The sequence below is a fragment of the Zea mays genome, chromosome 8, assembly GCF_902167145.1.
Source record: "Zea mays cultivar B73 chromosome 8, Zm-B73-REFERENCE-NAM-5.0, whole genome shotgun sequence".
Taxonomy (NCBI): Eukaryota; Viridiplantae; Streptophyta; class Magnoliopsida; order Poales; family Poaceae; genus Zea; species Zea mays.
In genome coordinates this window covers 115,742,040-115,764,335 of record NC_050103.1, presented here as the reverse complement: position 1 = coordinate 115,764,335, position 22,296 = coordinate 115,742,040, and the positions used below count along the sequence as shown (strand labels likewise).

At 43.2% G+C, this 22,296-nt stretch overlaps 1 protein-coding gene across 1 annotated transcript; it reads right to left on the bottom strand.

Moving 5' to 3' along the window:
* Positions 1 to 12,243: 12,243 nt before the first annotated feature.
* Positions 12,244 to 16,133, bottom strand: LOC100282405 (uncharacterized). The gene is made up of 6 exons (NM_001155316.2): positions 15,817 to 16,133; positions 13,864 to 14,813; positions 13,477 to 13,738; positions 13,158 to 13,355; positions 12,882 to 13,030; positions 12,244 to 12,801 (listed from the first exon to the last, which is right to left on the bottom strand). Exons 1-6 carry the CDS (start codon positions 15,913 to 15,915, stop codon positions 12,531 to 12,533), a joined length of 1,929 nt encoding a protein of 642 aa, NP_001148788.2. The 5' UTR covers positions 15,916 to 16,133; the 3' UTR covers positions 12,244 to 12,530.
* Between the last annotated feature and the right edge of the window lie 6,163 nt (positions 16,134 to 22,296).

Sequence of the window (22,296 nt, the reverse complement as noted above, 5' to 3'; positions counted from 1 at the left end):
TACGAAGGTATGTCCTTCGTAACCTTCGTCCGAGATGCTTTATATCCCGAAGGGATATATCGGTATGGAGGACGAAGGACCTTAACACTTAACATTTTTTGTGTTGCCTTGTTCTTAATTCTTAGCATTTGAGAACAAGTCCCCAACAGCTCTCATACTTGACTTTAAGATCTTTCCTCTCACGAGCAGCAAGCCTAAGCAACTTATCCTGACTAGCCAAAGCAGCCTTCAGCTCCTCTACCCCAGCGGCGAGATCATCAGCGAAGTGTGATACCTCAGAAACAGAGCCATCGCCGCCCATCGCATGATCACCAAGGGCCATGGTGCAAAGGTCGCATGCGGTGTTGGTGATGAAGCACACCCATTTAGCTTGTTCTTGACCCACATGTTAGTCTCCTTGTCGATCGAGGAAGACGTTGCATTGTTGGAGTCATGGTCGAGGTCGTTGAGGGAGGCGAGGAAGGCACGTTCCTTGATCTTGGCCTTCTAGAGGTACTTCTTGAGCGCCTATTTGTCGAATCCTTCCATGGACTTATACTTACTAGAGGTGTACTCCCACTTGCCCTTCCGTCGACCAGAGTGGTCATGCGGGCTAGCCTGAGACTTTCCCTTTTGGGGGCAACTAGCAATGAAGTGATCAGGGTCACCGTAGTTGAAGCATCGATCCCTCGACCTACCACACCACTGGTTCTAGCGGTTGTTGTGGAACCGGGTGAACCGGCTGTACACAAGTGCCAGCTCCTCATCCCCAAGGCTCTCCACATGCTCCTCTATAATGGCCAACAAAGAAGATAACACAAACAAAGTAGGTGAGGGGTTACTAGCAGAACCACCTCTAGAGACTAGGGCCATTGTGGGTGCACCAGGGTTATCGATTTTGGCCTGAGTCTGCTGGCCAATCTCGGTGGACTTGAGCTTGTTGAACAGCTCGTCCACGGTGAGGGTCTCGTAATTGGGCGACTCAATGATCGTCGAGACCTTCACCTCTCAAACCCTCCGATCTAGAGCATGTGGCAATTTCAGCGGTCTCTCATAATCATCATAGGGAAGTTGTGCCTTGTCGATAAAACATTGTATCAATGGTCTCTCCAGCCAACTACTCAAAAATCTCATACTCTCGCCGATACGTATTAAAGAGTCTAGTCTTTACATGATCATTGCCCTCATGGAATCTCTCAAGGGTGGACCAGATCTCATGAGCCGTAGCCAGATGTCCAACTCGCTCAAACTCAGCCAACGAGAGGCACAAGAACATAGCATTCTGAGCCTTGTTGTTTGAATCATGGAACTCCAACTGAATAGGAGTGATTTGAGCACTCTGGCCATCGAGAGTAGCATCAAGGCAAATCTCCCAAACTCGATACCCAATACTCTGAAGAAACGCGGACATGTGAATCTTCCAATATGGGTAGTTCGTCTCGTCAAAGAACGGTGGCTTGCCAACACCACATTCCATGTCGCCTTCATGGATTTCGAACTGATTAGGGAAGGGAAATCCATAACCGGCTTTGATACCAATTGAAGAACCGGTGAGGCGACCAAAGGGGGTGAATGGGAGCCACTAAAAATTCTCAAACTGTGAGAACATCGTGACTTGATTCCCTGACCCAATCCAATCTCTAGGGACAACAAAAACACTCCGCAAAAGAACAGATCGGCCACGGATCGATTAACTACTCCTACCAAGTTCCATAGAAGAATAAGAGCTCAACCGGGACAAAAAGACTTATTCTTAACTCAAACTTTCATAAGAAACTCCAAAGAAGACCCTAAAGGTCCAGTAAAAATTTTGGGTCAAAGTTCGAGAAAAACACCGAGCGATGGTGGCATTCGTAGGTGCGGCACTGCTGGGCTGCAAAATTTTCTAGAATGCCCTCAAATTTTGTGGGCAGCATGATATGAGGGAGAGAAGGTGAACCATGAAGTTTGAGCAGAAAAGGATCAAAACTCTTTGCCTGGTAGCACCGAACTTGTTAGCGGCAGTGCCATGCAGGAGAATATTCACAAAATGTCCTCAAATTTTACAGACAGTTTGCGCAAAGGGAAATATGTCTACTGGTGAAAGATCAACTCCAGCAACATAGAAATCAAAGCGTAGATCAAAAATCCCATTTCGGTTGGGGTTTTGATGGGGTTTTCTATTTTGAGTTCAAACTGAGTTCTTCTCAACCACGACCAAAAACTGCAACAACTAGGTGTATGCAGTGATCCGAGAAGTGTAACTTACCACCAATCAATCCCCAAACCAAATCCTCACACAAGAACTCGATGGTTCTTCACAAGATCACAAAACAGGAAGAGGGAACAACACGAGAGCAAAGTGACTCAAAATGTCAGCAAAAATGAAAACTGAGATTGAGAGCCAACCAAAAGTTTTGGGTGGTATCGCCCACCCTTCCTCGGATTAATCAATGCACATTACAAGACACGTTGCGAAAGTTTAAAGTGTTGTGGATCTTCGAGCTAACTGGTGACTACCTAGAGAGGAAAACTAGGAGTTCTAAAACAAGAGCCAAATGAAACTAAGCCAAAGAGATGCTAAACTAACCAGCCCTCGCCTCTTTTTGTATAGGATTATTTCCATTTTCTAAACTACTCCTATTTACATAGAGCCTATCCACTCCACCGGGGGCAAAATGGACCAACTCCTAGAGTTTCCATCTCACGGCCACGCCGTTCACACGGAGTTGTTTCGACTTGACGCACCCTCCGCGATCATGTCACGTGTCGCCTCCAGTTTCCACCAAAACTACCACTGCAAGGTTTTGAGTCCGAACCTAGTCGAAAACATGTCGTCCATAGCATTGGGTGGTTTTGAAGCTCAACCACCAAAACCACAGTGAGTATCGCACCGCGTACGCGTCCCCCACGTCCTGAACACGTGTCCTGCCGGAAAGACGGCCCGCTCTGCCACGTCCTCGTGTGAGTGTGTCCTAGGTGTCAGCCACCACGGCTGGCCACCGGACTGCTCTGGTCTGTTAGCAAGACCCAACATGTCACACCCGGTTTTGGAAGGCAAACCAAATGCAAACCATGTACGTGCCAGGATCTTAAAATCACGTACACAACGATTACATAATTAGACATCATCACACATTGCTCAAAATAATAGCGGAAATAAGTACTTTATTACATCACGATGTCCAAAAACAACCATAGACTCATTAATTTAAACCATAATCAAAGTGTTGAACGAAACGCAGTAGGATAAGGCCTTCACAGGCAGCTGACTTGGGGTTTGCCACTAAACTAATCTAGAACTCGTCGAAGTCCTAAAACTCCTGAAAGTCCTCCATGTTGCCTTCATCTTCTCTTGAGCACTATTTGCAATGGGGACAACCTGGGGTTTGGTGTTTTTAAGCAAGGGTGAGTACACATCAACGTACTCAGCAAATATCCCGTTTGGCTAAAGTGGACTAGCTATATGTGGGGTTAAGCTTAAAGCAGTTGCTTTTAATTGGTCAAGTATTTATTACTAGTAGAGAGCCAAGTTTTAGCAATAATCCCAAGTTATTAACCTAAATATTACTCCCTCCAAGAGGAAATACCATAAATATAATAATCATCATAAAAGTATCCAAAGTAACTCTAATCAAAGGAGCTCCCAAGGCTGCTCATAACCGTGAGCACGACTGATGTACCAGTTTCTAACACTCTGCAGAGGTTGCACACTATACCCATGAGTCGTGATTCCCTTTCTGCTCAAGGAGCGCTACTCCCCATTGACCACTACCTAGATGGTCTGCCAGGGTATCACTACGTAGCCTTTACAAAGATTCTCTAGAGGTCATAGCCGCCTGTTAGATTTTTCCAGTTTGATAAACATAGTACCTCTCCCCACAAGAAGGGTGATTAACAAAAGCAACACAAAAGAATCTCGGCACCCAGCCTCGGTAGAGAAATTACTATGCCCAGACCCCATTGATGGCACGATGGCAAGGCCGACTACACCTCAAGTTACTCTAATTACTCAGCTAAGGGCGTCCCATACCACCCTCATGGTTGTACTGTTTTCCCGGGTGGTCATCCAACGAACAGGTCCTTACGGAGAGGTACTCAGTAAACAGCCCGAGTCCCCTAAAGTATCACAAGTTCATCATCATAATCAAGATAGCATCATCGTATCATAAATATTCTCATCAAGATCATTGATTAAAGTAAAGCAGTAGCATAATACTAATCATAGTAACCAATTTCCAAAGGGTAACCAAGGACAGGAAAATAGAAGACTAGTCAATACTTAAGTTGATCATAGTATGCGGGATGATGAATCATAAAGTAAGTAGGACATAATGGGTCAGATGACACTTGCCTTCACCAGGTTGCTGCTTAGGGAATTCTCCTACAACATACTCGGGAACCACGAACTGCTCATTGTCTACGCAAAGCAATCATTCATCCAATACACTTGGGGAATAACAAAGAACAATACACCAAACATATATGCAATAGAGCAAACACAGGTTCAATAGAAAGGTATATGCACATAGGTGAAATCTAGGTTCTGGGGGTAGATTACTATGCTAAGAGGTCTATTGTTCTCTAACTAGGTCTACTTTAGTAAATTACTTACTTCAATAAAGTTATTCCAGGGATGGGATCATTCAGTAAATGAGATTAAGTCTACAAAGTTAAGCACTTGAACATTCATTAGGTTTTTACTTTTATTTTATCTCTAATAAACATTCTATAACTTTACACTAACCTAGAGACTAACCACAAAATTGAGACATGTAAACAATGGGTGAACATAATTTAAACATATAGAGAATAATATAATTAATATTTTGCAATTTTAACCACCCAATTTGGAGTTCATATGCAAAAGTTATGAAATTTACAAGTTTTGGAATTCAAAACCCTAAATTTGACACCTTTTTATTAATTAATTAAAAACTAGGGGTTGTTTATGCAAGAATCCAGGGGCTTGGTCGTAAAGGCTAGGGACGACACGTCCTAAATCTATGGAACCGAGGTTTTCTTTTATAAAACAGCCATTGGAAGGGGTATTAGGCTTCCTCAGCCGTTGGATCTCGGATCAATGACCGAGATTAGAAATGGAGGGTGAGCATGCGGGCGCGTGGGGCGTGAACGTCTGACGCGCGGGGCCCACGGGCCAGCGGCTCAGGCGGGGCGGTGGACGAGCGACGAGACGCTAGTGTGTGGTCAGCAGCACGGGGCAAGCGCAGGCGCGGCCGCAGACGCGCGCTGGCAGATAGGGCCCTCCGGGCGGCGACTCAGAGAAGAGGGGAGGGGGTCGACGCGGTGTGCGGCGCTGACGCATGAGACCAGAGGGTCCACAGGTCAGTGGCCCCTCGAGGGTAAAAGGAGAGGGGGAGAGAGTGAGGCTGTCGGGTGGGCCACAGTTGTCAGGGTTGTCTTCAACCCCTAGCCGAGCACACAGTCGGTCGCGCTCGACGGCGAGGGGGCCCTGTTCGGTGCACGCGGTCCACGGCCAGTGCAGTGAAGCCACCGGGCATCAGGACCACGTCATAGGGAGAAAGAAAGGGGAGAAAAGAGGGAGTAGGCGGCTCACCGTGGGGCTACGCCGGCGAGCTTGATGGTGCGGAGCTCCGGCGGCACGGACGGTTATGATCGGCAGGCGATGGCAACGGCCAAGGCGAGGGCAGAAGTCCGAGGTGGTTGGCAGGGGCGAAAGCACGCAATGGAAGGAGGGGAAGGGGGTGTTATGCTCCCCAGGCCTAGCCATGGCGGGTGGGCGACATGGGGGGAGAGAGGCTGACAGGTGTGCCCCGGGGACGACGTGTGCGACGCGCCCGTGCGGGGGAATGGTGAAAGGGAAATAGGGTTTAACCTTTTCCTATAAATAATTTTGGTGGTTGAATGCCCAACACAAATAATTGGACTAACTAGTTTGCTCTAGATTATATTCCACATGTGCATAAAGGTTCAACACAAACCAATAAAAAGATTAAAGAAAGGGTTCAAAAAGAAAGGAGCAAACAAACCCAAGTGTGCCCTGGTCTGGCGCACCGGACTGTCCGGTGTGCCACCGGACAGTGTCCGGTGCACCAGGACCGTACAAGTCCAAACTCTTCACCTTCGGGTTTCTACAGCCGCGCTCCGCTATAATTCACCGGACTGTCCAGTGCACCAAGCGGAGCAACGACTACCAGCGCAACGATCGACTGCACAGTGCCCTGATAGCGCTACAGTTCGCGGTAGAAGGCAGAACAGAGGTCAAAGGCGCACCGGACAGTGAACTGTGTCTGTCCGATGCAGCACCGGACTGTCCGGTGCCACCAGAAGTCAGCGCTTCGACGGTCGACTGCGTCAGAACCCTAACAGTTGGGTGACGTGGCGGCGCACCAGACAGTGTCCGGTGGCGCACCGGACTGTCCGGTGCGCCCATCGCCAGCAGCATTCCCCAACGGCTACAAGATGGTTGGTGGCTACAAATACCACCCCAACCGGCCACTTCAAAGTGTGGGAGCCCAAGCAACATTCCAAGTCATATAGTTGACATATACAAGCCCTCCCAACCACCTCCATTCATTGATCTATCTCATACACAAGATTTAGGCCACCACAAGCAATACAAGTGCCACAAAAGAAAGATCAAGGAAAAGAGAGCTACTCGTGGGAGTTTAGCAATAGTGCCTTGTGAGATTCATTGAAAGAAAGTGTGTGCTACATCTTGTGATCATTTGAGCGTGGAGTTTTGACTCCCATTCATTTTCCTCCAAAGTTTTGGAGGCTTGTAAAGCTAGCAAGAGACACCTAAGAGTGTGGTGATCCTTGCGGGGTCTTAGTGATCCTTGAGATAAAGAAGAAGAGCTCGCCGGTCTTGGTGATCGGTGGAGAGAGGGAAAGGGTTGAAAAAGACCCGTCCTTAGTGGACTCCTCAACAGGGATTAGGTTCTCGAGAACTGAACCTCGGTAAAACAAATCACCCGTGTCTCTTGTGTTTATTGCTTGTGATTTGATTGTTTTCTCCCTCTCCAAGTTCTCTTGCACTATTCATTGCTAAATATTATTTTTTGTTGCTTCAAGTTAATCTCATTTAGAGAAGCAACGCCTTGCAAGAAAGAATTTGAGTTATTACTCTTCTTATCTAAGCCCTCTTGCATCATTCTCTATAAACTTATTAGTTGTATTGATTTGTCAATTCCGCATTCTTTGAAAGCAACACTCTTTGCAAGCAAAGGACTTAGTTTTTACACTTCGATAATTGTGCATCTTGTTCTAACCACTAATCAAGGGATCAAGTCTGGGTTTAAGGTTATAATTTTCAGGTTTCGCCTATTCACCCCCCTATAGGCGACTTTCAAATGGCTCGGCCGTTTGCAGGGGAGGGGAGAATGACATGTGGGCCCGAGGCACCAGGCGAGCACCGCTGACGCGGGCCCGGGCAAGAGGGGGGAAGGGGGAAACGCGGGTGGGCTGCAGAAAGGGCCCAGGCCGAGGGAGGGGAAAAGAAATGTTTTCCTTTTTTCTAATTGTTTTCCTTTTCCTTTTTATCTCTGTTTTGAATTCAAAAACAAATCTGCCCCAAATTCAAATATGAACTCCACAAACATATGCATCAAACAAAATAAATAGAACTTAAGGTTCAGCATGATGCAACACTCCACATTCGTTTAGGGTTTAATCTCCTAGAATATTAATATATCTCGAAAATAAATAATCAAACCTCTACTAAATGGAAGAGAAAGAAATCTATAGAGAGAAGAAAAGAGATAACACCTGAATTTGGTAGGTATTAGAGAAGAAATTTTATACCCCCAAATTTAGGGTGTTACACAACACATGTCTTTCACCGCTCCCGGTCCATCAGCACGAGCCCGCATGACCTTCACATCAGCCCTCGACCACTGTACCTATGCTCCACACCTACACACCACAAGCCGACTGACATGGTTGCACATACATAATCTCATGCCTTGGTCAGTCCATAACTCGACCTGAGACACTACCCGTTGATAATCACTCATCATCAACCCAAACCAAAAAGGGACAAGTCTACCTTGTGTTCGCAAAAGGGTGTCACAGTCATGCTTGAGGAGAAAAGCAATTTTATCCATAGGGCTCATTTTAAAACCCTTTGTAAGTAAGAAAGATTTCAAACGATCATACCAAACTATATGGGCTTGTTTCAAACCATACAAAGCTTTTTAAAGTTTAAAACATGGTTTGGAAACTTAGAACTCTCAAAACTAGAGGCTCACATACACCTCTTCCTCTATATACCCATTCAAAAAAGTACTTTTGACATCCATTTGGAAAAGTTTAAAACCCTTCTCAACAGCAAAAGCAAAAAGGATTCTAATGGCTTCTAAACAGGCAATAGAGCAAGTTTCCTCATAATCCTCTTTCTAGCAAAATCCTTGGGCAACCAACCTCACCTTGATTCGCACTACCAACTCATCCTCACTCTATTTGTTTTTGAAAACCCATTTGGTACCAATGGGATGACAGTTTTAAGGAGGTGGCACCAAAACCCAAACCTGATACAACATCCTGGGGCTCAAAAGAAGCAACAAAATCATGAAGTGATGTCGAGTGACTCGCTCATGAAGCTCAACAATCATGGTACTTGGAGCGAGTGACTTGCTCATGAAGCTCAACAATCATCTGTTGAGGGGGTGATCGCGTTGGATGTGTCATGGAGCCTCTCTCGAAGAAGTGGCCTCCCCTCAACAACAACCTAAACTCCTCCCGGCGCAATAGGCTCCGGCTCGACTAGACCCCGAGTGGTAGAAGAAGTGATGTCGAGTCCATCGTCCGAGGTCGTCGATGCAGACTCAACCGGGGCAGTAGGTGGAGTTGGCTCGAAATCACCCCAGTCAGCGTCCTCGTGCTCATCCTCCATAAAGATGGTCTCACCCATATGATCTAGACATGCAGGCTCAAAGACAGGGGATGGACTAAGCGAAGTCTCATCAAAGGTAACCTCACAAGTCTCTATGATTCGGTTAGTCTCAAGGTTAAGAACATGATAAGCGTGAGAGTGTAATCCATAACCGGAAAAACACCATCAGAAGACCGTGACTCAAATTTGTTCAAATTTCCTTGTTTCAAGACAAAACACCTGCAGCCAAACACCCTGAAATGACTAACCTTGGGTGGTCGTCCAAACTGCAACTCAAAAGAAGTCTTGTTGAAGAAAGCTCGAAGAAAGATGCAGTTCGACACATGGCAGGCACTGTTGATTGCTTCGGTCCAAAAATGCCTAGGAGTCATATGCTCAGTTAGCATCGTCTTGGCCATCTCAACAAGGGTCTAATTCTTGCGTTCAATAATGGCATTCTGCTGAGGCACATATGGAGAGAAAAACTGATGCTCGAGTCCCAAAGAAGCACAAAAAGTCTCAGAATGAGTATTCTTGAATTTTGTGCCATTGTCACTGTGAATCGCTCTCATGGCATTTTTGAGAAACTAATTTTACAACCGAAGAATCAAATCTCGAGCATGAGTAAAAGCCTCATCCTTTGCCTTCATGAAGAACACCCAAGAATAGCGAGAAACTCTGATGGCACTCTAGGGCATCACTGAGTTTGACAACGCTTGTCAAGTATCACGGGAATGCTATTGGGGCATTCCCTACGAGAAACTCTAATGCTAGAGGGTCTCCTTTGGAGAATTGTGCCCACACATTCGTGAGTGAACAGCAAAACGCATGTTTTCCTGACTCAGTCGAGGACCTTAGAGTGCATGGAGTCTGTGCCAGGTGTGTTCGTCCTGCATGCCCCGAAGCTCTCCCTTATCGATGTTCTTGTGCACATCAGCATCGAACATTCACCTCTCGTATGCCGGGGAGGAGGCATCGGCGTTGACAGGAAAGGAGGGTTGGTTGGCTGATTCCACCCTGTCAGATTCCCTTTAAGGGTGACGACAAAGTCGATGGTGCCGAAACGCACGCTCGCTCCTGGGACCCAGAACATAGCGTGATTGGCCATCCGCGGTCGTGTGATGAAACTTGTATTGTGATGTGCAAAAAAGCCCCTGCCTGGTGCACTAATTGTCGATGTTCTGAAAATACCAGCTAGTGATTCTGAGTGTTTCACGCGTCTGATGCGAATGGTGAGCGAATGAGACACAAGATCTTTCTACTGGTTCAGGTTGAATGTCCTTATGTCCAGTCCGGTACCTTGTGTACCCTACACTCGATTTGCAATGGGGGTGGATTACAAACTGATTCAAGGAAGGGCTTGATGCCCAAGCCTTTGGTTTGGAACGTGGGTGGAGTGAGGTGCTTCGTGGACTACAAGTGACGGATACTGTTGTGTGATTGTTGCCCGTGTCCCAGATCGGGACTCTCCCCTTCCTTTTATAGATCAAGGCAGAAGGGAGCACATTACATAAATCTTATGGAGTCGGGTTCTGTCGTTTGCTTCATGTCCTTCGGTATTTCAGCTGACAGAAAGACTCTTATAGAGATTCTTCCTTTCTCTTCTAGGGTTTGGTAGCAACATCGCGATCACTGTTGCATATTGTCTTATCCTATGACCGGTTACATGTCATCCTTTATTGACTTCTGTGTGAGGGAGTGGTTGGTCTAGTGTCAGGGCCTACATCATGACAAGTGACGCCTTTGTTCTAACACACCTTCCTCTGACCTGTCGACCAATCGCATGCTTGTACCAAAGTATGATCCACATGTACTTGTTCCCGAAATGGTCCGGATTTGGGAATTAGGTTGCTGCCCTTGTTGACCCTAGGGTCAGGCGAAGCGGTCCTCTTTGTAAGGTGTCATTACGTTCTAACCCCTCGGGTGACTCGAGGTCGAGCGAAGCGAGGAGTGGGTCTGTACCTAGGTTTATCCTTGTTCGTGTCATATCCAAGCTATTTGTTCCCAACAATTATAATAATATTGTTATCATTAATTACCGAAACTAAACTTAGACCTAGATGCTTTTAATCGTGTTAGACCAATTCAACGCACCAAATTCCTCCCTAAAATCTCTCTAGAAGGCGTTGAACTAGGGCACATATTGATCATGTATTCATGTTCATAAAGTCTGGCACCCCATAGAGCTAACTCTGATTACAGGCACAACCTCGTAGGGTTAACCCTAATTGCTACAGGCACAATATGCGGTCTAACAGACAAAACTCCATGGTACGACGATCACCTAGATCTGGCATCTCCATCTTTGCGCATTATACCATACTCAAATCGTTCAACGACCCTACCATTTGATCCATACATTAACTTCTACTTCAAAACATTTATGAATGAGATTTATTCTAAAAGATTACTAGACCCCTCAATTCACTTCTAATTTGAATTATTCGCGAATGAGATTTGTTCTAAAAGATTTTTAGGATTTATCTAAACTATCTAGAACTAACAAGTGTACAACATACCTAACACATTAGACCCAACTAGATTAAGCTACTACTCATTTATAGAATGACCAACGAAAAAACAAAGTAATAAACTTCTCTAAAGGCTAGTTTGGGACACTATTTTTCCAAGGATTTCCATTTTCCAAATGAAAATTAGTTCATTTTTCCTTTGGGGAATATAAATCTCATGGAAAATGGAGTTCCCAAACTAGCCCTAAGGTACCGTTTGGTTTATATATTGGTAACGTAATGGGTAACTAATAACATTAAATTATGTTTGTTTAAGTCCAATCGTAATTGATACCACACTAGAAATGGATAACGACTTATTCAAAATTGTTACCGCCGGTATTCGATTGTGAATCATTATCATTACCATTTCCGTTAAATTTCGTGAACCAAACGATACCTAAGTGTCTCAAAACTCCATTAGTTAAAAATCTCTTAGCTCCAATTGATACTTAAAACTAGTTAATCTTTAATCTTATCATCCGTTATTTTAAAACCAAGATAAATTTCATCATTAGGGCCATGAAAACTAGTAATTATCCAAACTATCACCATTATCGTGACCTAAATCAAATGCCCCTATAAAAACACACGTTAGTCACAATAATTTTGCATCATCGTTAATCACCAAAAACCACGAAACCCACTAAGAGGCTAAATGCTTACAAAAATCCAGTTCAAAAATTCGCCAGGTGAAATAGCACAAGTTAGAGAATTGTTCTTAGTTAATCTTGAGATTAAGGAGATTTACTTGCAATATCCTACATTATGGCAACACTGGGGCAGCCTCAGAAAGAAATGGGTAATGTATTAGCAATTACTGGAGACTAGGATACTGCAAGTACTTACCAGCTAACATGAAGCAATTTGGTGGAACATTGAAGGACAAGAAAGAACGGCTGATGCATGATCATACAATTGTTGAAGATAAAAATCTTGGTATAACTGCTAGCCGATTTCAAAATTTGAAGTTAGGTATTACAGACTACAGACAGTACAGAGTACAAAGGTTGTATGGCCTTCCAGTAAATACAAGTAAAACCCCCAAATCCTCAAATCAGGCATGGAGATTCCAGAACCATGAGCTTGCCTCCAAGAACAGTCATGCAAGGGATTCTCAATTTCTCGTTCCTCCAACTATGTTGTCAAGTATATTTGTCACAGATCTGTACTTCTCACCATGGTACAACAGCTATAAACTTGGGAAACTACACAGAATGTGAAGCCTGTTCTGCAGACCGCATAACTGGAAGAGGATGGGCCTCTGTATTGAACACATACTTATCTAGGGGAAGGGTATTGTTTTCATCAAACAGTAAATACAAATACTTCAATGTTTCTCCAAGAAAGAAAGTTTCCATTTTATCTCTCGTGGAAGGAGGTAGGCTTGTGACATCATCCAATGATGTGTAACCACCAGAATCAACTTTTGTGTACTTCTCAAAAGCCTGAAAGATCTGCCAACCCCACTCCCTATACCTGTTCGTGGAGAAGGAAGAAAAGGATTAGCAAACAGTGATTGATGAAGACTGAAAAGTAGGCAGTCACCAAAATCTTACTTGGAATCCTCTGTGATTCTATACAAAACAAATAGTGATTCCACAGTCTCTGGGCGTAGAAGATTGTGACGGTCAAGTGGTTTTATTACGATATCATTGATATATTTGGAGCTTTTATTCCCACCATCAGGCCCCCCTTCTGTATCACCCTGTAGAAACTCCATATCGTAAGTCATTCATACGCAAAATCAAAATATTGAAACAGCATTAAACAAAGGATAGTTGACCAAACTCAGGAGTATATTAAGATGCATAGTGACTTAGTAAACTGTTTACCTCAATGTGGAAATAAGCTATTTCAGGAGCAAGGCCGGTAGAGGTCACGAAGTACATCTCAACACATGTTTTGGCAAGATCTTCAGCAAGCTGCAGATTTTCTATATCTTCATCAGTTAACAAATTAGTCTCAAGAGCTTTTCTCTTGGTGATACCTTTAGTTGCACCAAGAGCAAGGGTACCAGGAAGAAAACACACCTGCAATATGAAGAAATTCAGTGCTACCACAACACAAGAAAGGTCACAAAATCTTGGCCAGATAAAGAAGAGACTAAGAATATGAGTGCGAGAAAACAGATGCTCAGCCACAACTGCATACCAGGTGATCCATTTTAGGACTAAACCCGCCATTTCGTCCAAATGGAAGCTCCCCAACAAATACCAACCCATTTGGAACAGTTTTCCGAACAAGAAGATGCTTGACCCCTCTCATTGCCTCAGTATACATTTCAAATAGATACTTTAAACTACTGTCACGATATTCCTCCTGCTGAACCCACACTTTTAGCAGATACTCATAATAACTGTCCCCTCGAGATCCTAATCGAATATTCTCACCACTAAATTGACCAGAGGAGGGGCTGCATATAAAGTTAAAAATGAGAATATAAAGATTTCCTTTAAAACTTGATTCCTGTGAAGATAATCCATGTAATGACATTATGATGAATTAGTTGAAAATTATACAAGGGTAGAACAGGCATACTTGATGTAAATAGGCACCAGACCCTCCACCTTTGGGAGTGTATGTATATGCTCTAACACCTTCATTGCCGCCCTGTCGTACTTAGGATCCCCTAATACTTTACTGAGGTAACTGAACTCTAATTGCAACGTTGAAGCCTCTGAAGTGCTGCTTAAGCCATCAGGCGCTGCATGTGCAGTATGGTCACGAAGAATAACATCACTTAAAGGTATAGCTGTTGGGCTTGATGTAAAAGCCAATAATAACCTGTCGGCTAAATCCTTTGAAACTTCCAAAAGTCGCTCTGGATTAGCCTTTTTATATGTTACAGGTACTCCGGAGTCACCTGCCCCTGGATGATCACCACCACTCAAATGGTATGCACTAAGAAGCCCTCCCAAGACACGGATGGTAGTCTCAAATAAGTTAACCTGCCCTTTCTCACTAATTCTTTTCATTAGGTTGTCTTCAATCCATTTTGATGCTTCAGAAACAACATCATCAGCACCCATTATTATCGCAGTATCCAAAGAATCCACAATAGTAGCTCCTAGACCACCTAACCCATCTGTGCCTCTGTGGCTCAGAGGCATAAGCTCATCGTAACCCATTGCATACTTTTGATAACCAGACCATGCATGTTCAAATGCTTCTTTAACTTTCTTCTGCCTCGATGTCCACTCAGATGGAGACTGCTGAAGCAGAGAATTATTTTTGTAGATTTCATTTGGAGGGAGGCGTGGGGGCAGCCTTGGTGGTTTTCTCCAGAATGTGCGTATACTGGGAGATCTCCTAACATTTTTATTCTGTACTTCTTTGCCATGAAGCTCACTGGATACAATACCCTCTGAGCCTTTGTGCATAAATAAGTACAATAAGCCAGAAACCATCAACAGGCTCAAGAATTTACCAACAGTGAACTTTCCACAATGGTATTTGCTTCTGTTAGTAGCCAAGGACTGTAGAACCATCTACAAAAAGAAAGAAAAAAAGGGCTTCGGCCTTAGGGAATAAGAACTAATGAGACCACAACAGCCCTGAATAAAGTTTCCTACTTTAAGAAACAAAAAAAACCGATACAAAGAGATGTCGTTCCTCATCAAACAGAATACACAAAGATAGTTAAATTACTACAGTTCTTTCTCAGACATGAAAATAGTATTCCAGACCACAGATAAGTTTAAGACAAACAGCACTCGGAGGTATTGTCCAAAGGGTCATGGTCGTTGTAATTAGTATTCCCTCCAATCTAAATTAAGACGTTTTGCCTTTTTCTAGATACATTGGTATTGCTATGCACTTAGATATATACTACATAGTAAAAGTAATGTATCTAGAAAAAGCAAAATGTCTTTATAATTTAGAATGGAGGGAGTTTCATTAATGAGTGTGTGAGCATGATCCTTTGACTAATTAGAATGACCCGTGATTAGTGCTTCATTATGTATAGCTGAAATCCAGAAGCACGTTATGAGGTCTGGGAAAATATAAGTTCTATAGAGCCACCAAATAAGCTCAAATATTTGCGGATATATAACTCAAGCTTCTCAAGAAATGGATGAGGTACAAAAGTTCATACAAATGCGAGAGCAACAGCAATCATATGACACCAAACTAGCCCCTGACGAAATACACTACTCCAGATCAAAGCGACCATTTGATCTAGTGAATGACCTCAAGCAGGTCGAAACAACCTAGAGTAGCAGCGGTACAGAACAATTAACCATAGCAAATTCAACTGACTAGACCCGCAGATCCGAGGCCAGGGATCCCTCATTCCAACAGAAACCAGACACAGCCTAACCAATCAATCGACCAAATCACTCCCCACAATGAATCGAGTCCCGGCCGTAAACTCCAGTTCTCCACGGGGATAAGTTACACCCCAAAGTAGAGCTAACTTGAGCCTTATTAGGAAAACTCAGCCTTTTTGGTAAGCAATGGGGGCTTGGGTCGGAAGGGGAGGCGCCGCACCTTGAGGCGAGACCGGTGGCGGAACTTGGCGTTGTTGTAGGCGCCGCCAGCACCCACATCGCGCATCGAGTAGGGGAGGGGGCCCGAGCTGCCACTCATCCGCGCGGGAGCGGGGTGAGGAACTTCTAGAGGCTTCTGAGAGGAGGTGGGGTTCGCCTGCGCGGCGTCGCGCGCGAGATCCGGGTTGGGGTGGGAGACGGGAGCTGGAGGCGGGGCGGACGGGAAAAGACCGCGACCGACGGAGAACGGGAGAAGCCCGTTGCGCCGTTGCGGTCTCGCCAATCCGGTTGGATGTCCGCCTCCCCGTTTCTCTTTGCTTACCGCCTTTCAGGCCTTTGCTCTTAATCTACCCTTAATCTATACAGATTGAATGAAATTTTATATTTTTTCTATTTAATATAGGATAGAAATAATTGAACAAGTTCTTATAGTGATAAAAACTAGACAGTAAAATTTCGTACCTTCCCGTTTCGAATACCGTTTTTTCTCCATTCGTTTTCGAATTGTTTGGGAACCGATTAGAAACGGTACGAAAACGATTTAGCTAGTTTTCCTTTTACATTTCCAAGTCGTGATGATACTGTTTTTTACCGTTTTTATATAATATGAGATATATCTAGCGTATAATTTATGCAAGTTATGTACTTTTGTTGTGTTCAAGTGAATGAATAAGAGAAAAACAAAAGTTATAATTACTCTAAATAATATGAATATTAAGAAGAATTGTTAGTGTATTTTAATATCTTAAAAATTAGGCAAAATGTCAATTTAATATGTATTTATGAAAACTATAAAATATTTGTCTTTCCGACTAGAGTTTATCATTTTCGAATAACCGACAATTTTGATCGCGTATTTCGATATTTTGTTTTTTGTTTTCGTCCTGTTAGAAAAATATGAAAACAAAACCAATTTATCTATTTTTCTATCGTTTTTTACCGTTTTCATCCTTGCCGTCTTACCGGCGAGATGGCAATAGTTGGATTGACATAGGTTTAGGCTAATTTCTCTATGTATGGGTTTGTTAATAGGTTTAAATAGAAATCCAAAGGTTATGTGGATATGAATTTGTTCTTTCACTATCTATATCCGCAAACTCATAGATTTTAAAACCCACCTTAAAATCAACATAACTTACAAATATGTTTCGTAATATTATTAATTGAATATGTTGTAGTTGAAATAAACTCTATGTAACAAAGTTTAAGCTAAAATTAGTTATCACTCTGTTTCTTTTATCCTAGCTTATTAATATAGTGACTGTCATTTACATGATAAATTAGTCTTTTATGTTGATGTTAGTGGGTATGGAAAACTCGATGGGTACCTAAACCCGCATGGGCACAGGTTTGGGCAAAATTTTATACCCGTTATGGGTATGAGTTTGTAACGGGCGTATCGTTTCTTCGTGAGTATGGGTTTGGGGAAGTAAATACCCAATAGATTTTTATCCATTGCCATCTCTAGTCTTACGCCATGTTTGCTTACTTTATTCATTTTTTAAAACTTTAGTGACTAAATTTTAGTCTCTAGAATTTTCTTGTTTGATTCTAGGGGCTAAAACTGATTAAAAGGCATTAATTTTTATGTAAAAAGAAAAATATTGCCTCTAATAAATTCATGTGTTCTAGTGTCTGTCGTGACTCGAGAGACAGAGGGACAGAAACTACAATATACAAGTTTAGTCACCTTTAGTCATCCATTTGATGACTAAAAACTAAAGTTTAGAAAACCTCTGGTGGTGTTTTCGTCAACCGGGAGCACAACAATGTGCCACCGATAGGTGATTTTGGTGTGATAGCACTCAAATCCCTTGTTTTTGGACTAAGAATCGGCTATCACTAATCGAACTTTATTGGAAGTGTCACATGAGAACAAGTGAGTATTTAGGTTTCAGACCACTGGAGCGTAATACCTTACGTCTTCTTTAAGTTGTATTGGTTGGGTTGGTGTTTCATGCCTTACTGAGATGTTTGGATCATGAGCCATTACCATCCCTAGGTATGAGTCGAGCCATAACTCCCCTACTGAGCATAGGTTCAAGCCCCACGGTGTGCGCCAAATATTAGGACAGCCCAAGCACTTGGAGACTAAAGGGACAGGTGGCACGACAAAACAGACAGCAGAGAGCTCAAATGTCTTATCAACCACGCCCTACCCAACCACAGGTAAATAGTTGATAATTGTTTCTTAGATAAACAAAACTACATGTAAAGATTCTAAATTTTCAATATGCAGGCCCTAGTCATCTTTTAAAACTTTGCCAGCAGCTTCGTCTAGTAGTCTGTTGATAGTTTCGTCAACGGCTTCGTTAGCTATCTAATTATGTCAAGCGCCCCTTTAGAGATGGATCAGCTTCAGCATCATATGGTTCTGGAGGGGGAGAGAGCTCAGCTGCACAAAAATGCAACTGTCTGTTAGTACCGAAGCTAAAAATAATTTACAAAGCTAAGTCATGATAGATATACCTATAAGTCTGGCACGTTCAACAGCTTCTTCAGTTCTTCTGGTCTCTTCCAAGGCGTCATGAGATTCCTTCTCTTTCTTTTTAATAGCTTCGTCAGCTATCTCTCAGCCACCCTTCAGCCATATTTCAGAATAAAACTTTCCACCTAGTGCAGTGGCTTCGACCGAAGGGTTTCTAACATCGTTGGATGAGAGCGAAAATCCTGGCTGAACCACAACCTTGGCATGTTCGCATCTGACCTTTTCAAGGACCGACGCAGCCCCACGGGTGCTGGCAAAAGTGCAGAAGTCCCCCATATCACTGAGAATCTCCTTAAAAGCTTCGACTTTGTCGTTAATCCACCGGATAACCCCGTCAGGATCACCGCGGATAAAGTTCTGCTCTGAGGAGAATGCGCCCCCACCTTAGTAAAACTATTTTTCAAATTATTAGCACATTCCTTAGCAACATTGTAGCATTCCTCTTTAGCTTGATGAAGCTCCTCAATATTTTTCTGCACCCTTAACCGTTCCATGTCAGATATCTCACGCTTTGTTTGTTCCACATTGAAATTTCTAGTTACTTCGTCAAGCTTCTTTTCTAGTTCTTGCACTTCGGTTCTGTGCAATTCCTCTTAAGTGGATAGTGCATACTCCAAGTCAGCAATGCTCTTCGCGTCTTTCAATTGCCTCTCTTCAGCCTTCTTCATCCTCTGCTCTGCTTCAAAAAGGCTAGAAAGCATGGCTTCACTAGATTTTAATCTCTCCACCAAAGAGAGCAGGATCTTATCCTTTCCAAGAGCTTCGTTTCTCAATGTTATGACCTCCGAACAAAGGTTTTCAATTGCTATTTGGCTGCTTTCATCTTCTGCATCTTTTTGAGCTTTCAAAGCTTTACTTAGAATTAAGCCCTGGCAAATAAAGAGTGAACAAATAATAATGATAAGAATTACCACAAAAATAGTTCAACATAACAAAAATTACAAAATGAGAAGCCAAAGTATACAAACCTTCAAGTTGTTGTAGGCAAGGCTATCTGCAAGCTGATCCTTCGTCATTGCAGACATACCAAGCTCAAGTTTTGGATACCCCATGTTGTCCATCATTTCACGGCAAACATTGATCTCCTTACTATCTGGTAGACAGTAAAGAAAGTTATCTTTGTTGTCTCCTCCGTATACCAAGTACCCTTGGGGTATTTCAGCTCCTTAGCATAGTGTTGCACTTCGGCAATTTGATCTGCTGATAGCTGCTTTCCCGAAGTATGTCGAACAATATAGTTTAAATCACCCTGGGGAGATGCTTCAGGAACATGTGACATGGGCTTTTCTGGAAGGCTCTCTCCCACCAGCTTTACTGGCGTAGCTCCCGAAGGTCCTGCTTCAACATGAATAGAAGGAGCGCTTACAGTGACCACTTCTTTTGCACCTTTAATTTTCTCATCAAGAGCTTCGGTAGAAGCAGGAGTTGGCGTTTTCATGGATTCCAAAACAGCATCCAAAACACTAGCCATTCTCCTTTTCCTTGGAGTCGTTGTTGCAGTAGTTGATAGCTTCGGCAACCCCGTCACAATTGGAGGACTCAAAAGTTTTGGCTGTTCTTCTGCCGTTTTCTTTGTTCCTAGCTCTTCTACTGGATCGACACTAGTTTCGACTGGCATGGCAAGAGTTGTTTCCATAGCTAAGGGGACAACTTCGGCACTTTCAATAAACTTCACCTGCTCTATTGTAGGCACTACAACAGTTTTTCTAAGGAATGTAGCTTCGGCCTACGGGTCAACACCTTAGCTTTCTTCGGCTTCGGTGCACCGAAAGAGGTCGAAGTGGCAATTTTTCTCTTCCCTCATTGTTTTCGAGCAGGAAAACAATAGTGAGGATAAACAAACCCAATCACATAAAAAACTCTGTTCAGTCTCTTTTTTCCTCGAGCACCGAAGGTAATGATCATGGCTTCGTCCTCTGCCTTCGTATAGGCTCCCAGCAGCTCATCACTGGTTGCCTCAATAGCCTCCAGCCAATCGTCATTCGGCTCATCAAATTGGTTCCTATACCGGAAGGTGTATCTTAGATAAACCAAACCACCTTGGCTGGAGCCACCAGCAGTTTCTTTTGGCATCTCCCAGTCATTCACAAGAGGCCATACCTTGTAAGCAATGTGTTCCTGTACCAAATCCCTGGTACCAATGTAAGTGCACACGGTGTTGAAAGCCATTAAACACGGATGCACTTCATTCCCAATTGCAATTAACAGCCTTCTAATGCCGAAGCGCGACCATATGGGACGCTGAATAATGCCCCTCACATCCTCCCTCACTCAGGTTATTCTTCACATAAAATCATTGTTTCATCCAAGAACCCGGCCATTTCTTCCGAAATGTTGGCACGGGATACCTAGCGTCAGAACGGGGCACAAAGCCGTAGCACCCAAAGTTGTTATGGTACTACTCCTTTCCAGTTGCCTTCGTCTGGTAAGATAATTCATGAATATTATAGAAGCACCTGACATCTGGCTCTAGCCCTTGGCTCCTCAGAGCCCAAATAAAAACCCCAACTTTAATCAAAGCTTCGGGATTAAGTTGATGAAGGTATATTTCAAATGTCTTAAGTACTTCAACCAGCATATTGTGCAATGGAAAATGAACTCCAGCCTTCTTGAAGCTTTTAAAAACCACTACTTCATCTGCTTCGGGAAGAGGAACAGTGCACTCTCCTCCAGCCCCCACAATGGATATATCGTGAAAATATTTTCCCTTCATCCCTTCAATCTGTCCTTGTTTAACACTGGACATTCCAAAAACGACATGACTCAGTCTCCATGGCCGATCTTCGGCATCCTCGTTACCACTTTCCATGTCAAAGCTATATTGTCGCTGAAATCCCCAGATAACCCAGCCAGCATCACATTAGTATTTTTTTAATGTTGGTCTTTTCCATTGCTTCGTAAAAGCCAGCAGGCGTGGGGTCTACAATCCTCTTTTCTTCAGCCATTTCGATGATGATCACAGCAAATGCCGAAGCTCAAAAAATGATTATGCTCACAGAAGAAGAGGGCTAAAATGGTAATCACAGCACAAAAAACTAGATGGCAAGAAATATATTCATAGCGCAAGCCTCTGTATATATACTCAAAACACCACTAAACATTGGGTCCCACGATTCAGAACGATTTGCTATTCTAGCGAAGGGAAGGTGTTTTTTCGGACCTTCGGCTAAAAGCCTTCATTCGTATCATAGTCTGAATTTGTTACAAAGAAACAAATTAATACTGCGAGGGGCTACTGTTGGGGGCCTTACTCTTCCGAAGGTCCTCAAAAACATGACTAACCATGTGTTTTCAGTATAATATTGATTATCACAGGGAGCTTCGGCTTTATGATGGGAGTGTTCTTCTTCACTGAAGGTCTTCGAGACAAAGACATAGCCCAAAAGTGACAACAATGAACACTGAAGCTATAGCCAAAGAAAAACAGCTTAGGCTTAAAGTGATGCCAAAGATCAAACATGGAGCTGAGCCGAAGAGGAAAAGACTAGCTAGTCGCTAATGATTTATGTTACAGTTATGAATAAATGTTAAGGTCATAAATGTACTTTTACCCGGGCTGCGTCCCGTACCTATAAATAGGTGAACAGTACCCCCATACTGTTCACGCTGGATTGTAATTGCTCTCGCGCCAACACCTTCGAACAAGCCGAAGGTATCAATGTAATATAATTTCTGTTAATGTTCATATGTATATCATGAAATAGATATATGAATGAATATATAGGTTACATATATTGCTTCTATGTATTCTTATTCTCATATATGAGGAAGTTATGTCCTTCATGACCTTTGTCTGAAGATCATTATATTCGAAAGGAGATAATGTTTCGGAGGACGAAGGTCCTTAATATTTAACAATTGTGTTGCCTTGTTCTTGATTCATAGAATTTGAGAACAAGTAACCAACAATACCCTTGCGCGGGTGCTCCAACAAGGATTAGTGAAGAGTGCCGACTCTTCGATACCTTAGGAATAATCGAAGGAGTCCTCTTA